General features: G+C 57.5%; 5 protein-coding genes across 5 annotated transcripts in view, besides 4 other annotated features; all 5 read left to right on the top strand.

The window, feature by feature from the left end:
- Positions 1–92: 92 nt before the first annotated feature.
- Positions 93–121: a microsatellite.
- A 16-nt stretch (positions 122–137) lies between these two features.
- Tco025E_05088 (uncharacterized protein) lies at positions 138–911 on the top strand (the record flags this gene model as incomplete). Its single annotated transcript, XM_029371991.1, has 1 exon — positions 138–911. The coding sequence occupies one exon, from the start codon at positions 138–140 to the stop codon at positions 909–911; it is 774 nt and encodes a 257-aa protein (XP_029227982.1).
- Positions 912–957: 46 nt separating this feature from the next.
- Tco025E_05087 (uncharacterized protein) lies at positions 958–1,716 on the top strand (the record flags this gene model as incomplete). The annotated part of the gene is made up of 1 exon (XM_029371990.1): positions 958–1,716. One exon carries the CDS (start codon positions 958–960, stop codon positions 1,714–1,716), a length of 759 nt encoding a protein of 252 aa, XP_029227981.1.
- A 125-nt stretch (positions 1,717–1,841) lies between these two features.
- Positions 1,842–1,860: a microsatellite.
- A 24-nt stretch (positions 1,861–1,884) lies between these two features.
- Positions 1,885–1,906: a microsatellite.
- A 756-nt stretch (positions 1,907–2,662) lies between these two features.
- Tco025E_05086 (uncharacterized protein) lies at positions 2,663–3,649 on the top strand (the record flags this gene model as incomplete). Its single annotated transcript, XM_029371989.1, has 1 exon — positions 2,663–3,649. One exon carries the CDS (start codon positions 2,663–2,665, stop codon positions 3,647–3,649), a length of 987 nt encoding a protein of 328 aa, XP_029227980.1.
- Positions 3,650–3,711: 62 nt separating this feature from the next.
- Positions 3,712–3,756: a microsatellite.
- Positions 3,757–4,174: 418 nt separating this feature from the next.
- Positions 4,175–5,152, top strand: Tco025E_05085 (uncharacterized protein; the record flags this gene model as incomplete). Its single annotated transcript, XM_029371988.1, has 1 exon — positions 4,175–5,152. The coding sequence occupies one exon, from the start codon at positions 4,175–4,177 to the stop codon at positions 5,150–5,152; it is 978 nt and encodes a 325-aa protein (XP_029227979.1).
- Positions 5,153–5,185: 33 nt separating this feature from the next.
- Positions 5,186–5,289, top strand: part of Tco025E_05084 (uncharacterized protein) — a gene marked incomplete at both ends in the record, with an annotated part of 684 nt that continues 580 nt past the window's right edge. The window contains one exon of the mRNA XM_029371987.1: positions 5,186–5,289. This exon is cut by the window's right edge and continues 580 nt beyond it. Within this exon, the coding sequence (XP_029227978.1) occupies positions 5,186–5,289 (104 nt within the window).

Genomic DNA, 5,289 nt, shown 5'->3' with positions numbered 1-5,289 from the left:
CTCTTTGGCGTGGCTTGCAGTGAAGCTTGTGGGTAGGTTCACTTGCCGCGGCACGAATGGCGCCCCGCACGGAGTGAGCGGCCTCGAAAGCAAGAGATAGAGAGCGAGAGTGAAGGAGAGAAACCCCCCTCACATGTATGGGCGGGACAACTGTGTGCCGGCCCTGGCGGCTTGAGCTGGGGTGCCAAGTTGTGCACGACGCCCAGGCTCGTCTCCAGGCGCTGCTGTCAGAGCTGCCGCGGATGCACGCGGCGGCAAAAGCAAAGGCGTCCCGCCTTCGGCACCTCCCCGCTTTTGCGTCCGCAGCTGAAGAATCATACGCACAAAGCGCGAATCGGCGGCGGGATCGGGTTGTTTGGAAAACCCGCCACTGGGGCGTGCGGCCCGCTTTTTACCTCGTGGAGGCTGAAACGACAGGAATGGGCAGGCGGGGGACGCCTGGGGCCGTGCCTGCCCCTGGCGGACGTCTCTTGGTGTCTCGCCGCAGTCCGTGCCTGGACGCAATTTTTATTTCTCGTGAAGCCTTCGTCCGTCCCAGTGGCGCTCCCGCCCGGGACGTGCGTGTGTGTGTGTTTCCGCGATGGGAGACTGGGAGAGAGAGAGTGAGAGAGCTGTGGGCCTGTGGCGACCACGACACCTTCCTCCTCCGTGGGGCAAATAAATACGGCCCTGAAATGCCTCCCTCCCCTCCCTCCCTCACTGCACTGCACTGCCCGTGCCTTGTGGCATCGGACGCAGCGGCCGGGAAAAAAAGGCTAAACGTGCCGCCTATTCGAATGTTGCTTCACGTACTGACATGCCGCAGCAAGGAAGGATGCAGTGAAGAGGATCGTGAGGGACGGTATTGCGGGCACTTTTCGCATCTCCGCCTTTTCTCACTACGCAAGAGGAACAGAGGAAGACCACACTAAAGCGTGATATATTTTTTTAACGGGTTTTCCGGGACGCACGGCCGTAATGGTGCGATTTCAGTTTCTATTCGGTTGTTTCAAAGAGCTGGCGGCGCGGCAAGAGCGCTTTTACGTGTGCGTTTGTGTTTTGTTGGCTTTTGTGTTGCGAGGGGGTGTTATTGTTGTGGTGGCTGCAGTGGGAATTCCCTGGGGGAAAAATCGTGTGAGCGCTGAAGGGCGGTTGCCGTGGCCTGAAGAGAACGAAGGGCGTGGGCGCGTGGGAGGCGTCTGCGACTGTCAAGGTTGCCATTTGCGTTTACAGTTGTGTTTCCCTTTGACTTTATCTACCGTAGCATCATTCATGCTTCGCCGAACCCGCCTGTGTCGGCTTGGCAACTACCGCCAGCATAGCGATAAGGAGCGGGAGCGCATTGCTCAGGAGCGCCAGCGACGCATTCTTTACGATCACAGCGGCAACGTCAAATTCGCTGGCCTGTTATTCCTCCTTTGGGAGGAGTTTCGCGTGCCGATTCTTTGCTTCGCCGGGGGCATCTTGTTTTTGGTTGGGTACAACAAACTCATCTATCACTTGAGCTCGCAGGAGTCTGCGCGGGAGAGGGAGCTGGACCGGCGGAGCGAGGCAAATGCGCGGCTGTCAGGGAAGCTGAAGGCGGATCGCTATTTAGTGAAGCCACGGCGTCAGGTGGAAGACCCAGACTTCTTGGACGTCCCCTCGCATGCGGGCAAGGGCGTGTACTCCAGCAAGCTCTTTGCCGAGGACGCGGCAAGCACGGACCCTCTGTTCTCCGAGCGGAGGCGGAACTGAAGGAGCAGCCACATGAAACACACAAAAGAAGCAAATCGGTGCGCGCCGCGTTGCTGACAGGGCTGAAGTTTGTATCTTCCTGCATTTCTCCTACGTCTTCAAGGAGCTCTACCCGCGACTTTTTCGTTTTTGTTGTTGTTGTTGCAAAGTTTCATCTGTATCTCTCATTGTCTGTGTGTGTGTGTGTGTGCCTTTCCGGACCAGTGAGGTTTCGTTTTTTCCTCCTCTTTTTTGCTTTTCTGCGTTGCTCTTCTCAAGCAAGGAGATACCCGTTGCGAAGGATGCCTCGTGAAATCAAGAACCTGAAGGAGTTCCTCGCCATCTGCTCCCGCAAGGACGCCAGGTGTGTGAAGGTGAAGCACAACCCCGCCGTGACGAAGTTCAAGGTGCGCTGCAGCCGCTACCTCTACACCCTCGTCGTCACGGACAAGAAGAAGGCGGACAAGATTGAGCGCTCCATTCACCCCTCCGTGAAGAAGATCACCGTCACGGCGCGCTCGCACGCCAAGACAAACGCCGGCAGCAAGTAGTTTTGCACGGCAGGGTGGCGGCACCGCCCGGGGTCGCAAGTAGTGTTCCCCAGCGCGTATTTCCTTTGAGCTTTTGTTTTGTTTTGTTTTCTAGTTGGTCATTTTATTCTCGCGGCGGCTGCCTGCCCTCACGCCTGTAGGTGTGTGTGTGGGGGGGTTACTCTTCTTCTTCCACGCTTCTGCGCGCGTGGTTGCCTCTTGTGTCTTCCCCTCGTCACCTGACGACAGTTGTCTCCATTTATTTCCTTTTTTTATTGTATTTTGCGTTGCCACTTCCCCAAAAAACCGTTTCCCCCGCAACGCGCCCACGCACCTGCGCGAGTTGTTGCGCCCTGTTCCATTCCCCTTCCGTCGTACGCACTCCGCGGGGAGGGGAGGAGAGGGGGGCACACGAGCGCGCGCGGTGGGCAGTCGCAATGGCGTGCGCGGCGACCATCCTGCGCCGGCTGGCCCAACCGAGGGAGTTGCCGCGCCGCGCTTCGGTCCGGCCATCATCGTTTCTTGCCTTGCAGCGGCGTGCTGCAAGCTCAATAGGGCAGGCAGCGGCTTCTGCGGGCGGTGAGAGACTTCGGTCCTCCGATAATAATGACGAAGTGGCTCTACTGTTTTGTGAGTGTTTCAAGGGCATGGAGGAGCTTTTGGTGCGGCGTCCCGGTCACCCAGAGCGGCGGCCTATGACCTCGCCGCTTTTCACCACACCAGCTGGGATCAAGTCTTCCGCCTCTCTGTCATCAAGCGGCGGTGGGAGGCCCGTGCGTTCGGTGACTAGTGCCAGGTCGCTCTTCCCCAGCACAGACGACCTCTTCCCTGACCTCCGTGCGCCCGGCATGCAACGAGCAAAGACGTCCTTCTTCCCCGTGTCTGGCACGTTGGAACCCAAACAGGCGGGGGCAGACTTAGATGGGAACAACGGCAATAACAGCAAACAGGCGCAGACACAGTCTCCTTCTTTGGGACGGTCGACGACATCTTCGGAAGGTCAACAGATGCCCGCAGATAAGTCCGCGACAGCAACGACAGACGCCCATGCCGATGCCCAGAGCTATGTGTACGCGTATGGTTTGTGGCAAAACCGAAACGCGGGTCTTCTACAGATGGAGGCGGACATGCAAGAGATGGCAAGTAAGGCACGCTACCTGCGCGGTGTGCAGGACGCGGCGCTCAAGGAAACCATGAGGCAAACAACACGGTTTACTTTCTACGTGGTCTTCCCCTTTGTATTCCTGGTGTGCGCCCTTCTCTTCAATGAATCCGCGCTTTACAGTTCGCAGCTTCAACACTTGTGCCTGATTAACTACGACGCATGGCTGGCAAGCAAAGAGCAAAACGGCAGCAGAAAGGGAGGCTTTGCCAGCGGTGGTAGTGGTGGTGGCGCACTAGGCAGATCCAAGCAGGGGAGGTGAGCAGCTCCACGAGGCGAAACACTGAGCTCAAACGCACATCACAGAGGAATGACCCCCCCCCCAAAAAAAAAAATAAAATAAAAATAAAAAAATAAAAAAAAATAAAATAGTACTTAGACACTACGACGAGCTGCGAAGTTGGTCAAATGTCGGCAAGTTGACGGCGCCGCAGAACGATGCCCACGGCGCGGCCTCCAAAACGAAGCAGCGCCGGCAAATACGGCAGGAACGAAGAAGGAAATACGGAGGCAAATGTGGGGAGAAGAAAGAGACTTGGATCATCCATGTTTTTTTTGTGCAACTTCCTTGGAGCTAAACGCACCTGCTAAGGCTGCTGCGTGGGCCACTGTGCCTGCCTGCCTGTCCCACTTCCATCTGCCGACACACGCAGGCACAGGCACGAAAAATGCGTTGAGCTCGCTTTCCTTCTTTTTATTTATTTGGGCTGCGGGGCTGTAGTAACACAGACGGCAAGCGGCCACGAGGAGGCCGACGATCGCCTCCATTCCGCCATCCGCCAGCACGATGTCCATCACCGGCGTACTCCCGGAGAGTGAGTGGCAGGTGCCGTCCAAGACTAAGTACTGCCAGTACCAGGATTGCGGCGCCACCTTCGGGATCTTCAGCAGCAAAACAAACTGCCGCCGCTGCGGCATCGTGCTTTGCTCCAGCTGCGTTTGCAAGTGCAACTGCATCTCCGGGCACTACAGGGACAAGCCGCAGAGTGTCTGTCCACGCTGCCTCGAGGTCATCGAGCGACAGAAAATACTCATGGCAAGTGCGGTGGCGGGACGGCTGCCATCGACACCTCAACGAAGACAAGTGGCGGAAGCCACGGCCGCAAATTCCCTCGCCACGAAGCACGACAAGGAGACGCAGTTGCTAGAAACGATACACAAACTCCATGAGCAACTCGAGGAGGAAAGCAGAAGCACTAAAGAGGCCCTCACAACCTCGCAGCATGCAATGGGACCAACGGCACAAAGGGAAGGGGACATCAGCAAAACTTTTCAAGAATCACTTGCTCAAGAAGAGAAACAGGATAAAGGCACAACAATAACACCATCATCTAAAGAAATTCAACGCCACCACATTACAAAACAAATTACAACTCCAGAAAATAGTGCGGAACCCAAAAAAACACCCGGATCTGAGCAGGAAAATTGCGAGGATAGACAAACAATGCTGGGCCACACCAATGAAAACACGACTAGACCAACAAATATACATGAAGAAACATCTTCGTGCATTACACAATTAGGATACGAGCGCAACGGCCTGCAGGACGAGGTGCGGGAGGCTCGCGGGGCTGCGGCGCAGCTCGAGGCGCAGTTGCGGCAGTGTAGCGTGGACCGCGAGCGGCTGAGCGACGAGCTGCATGCGACGCCGACGGGCTGCGTGCGCGGCTGGACGAATTGGCACGCGAGCGCAACGGCCTGCAGGACGAGGTGCGGGAGGCTCGGGGGCTGCGGCGCAGCTCGAGGCGCAGTTGCGGCAGTGTAGCGTAGGACCGCGAGCGGCTGAGCGACGAGCTGCATGCGGACGCCGACGGGCTGCGTGCGCGGCTGGACGAATTGGCACGCGAGCGCAACGGCCTGCAGGACGAGGTGCGGGAGGCTCGGTGGGGCTGGCGGCGCAGC

This window comes from Trypanosoma conorhini (assembly GCF_003719485.1).
Source record: "Trypanosoma conorhini strain 025E chromosome Unknown Tco_14.4_contig_00283, whole genome shotgun sequence".
Taxonomy (NCBI): domain Eukaryota; phylum Euglenozoa; class Kinetoplastea; order Trypanosomatida; family Trypanosomatidae; genus Trypanosoma; species Trypanosoma conorhini.
Note: the sequence above shows the minus strand (reverse complement) of the source record. Positions and strands in the feature narration are given on the sequence as shown.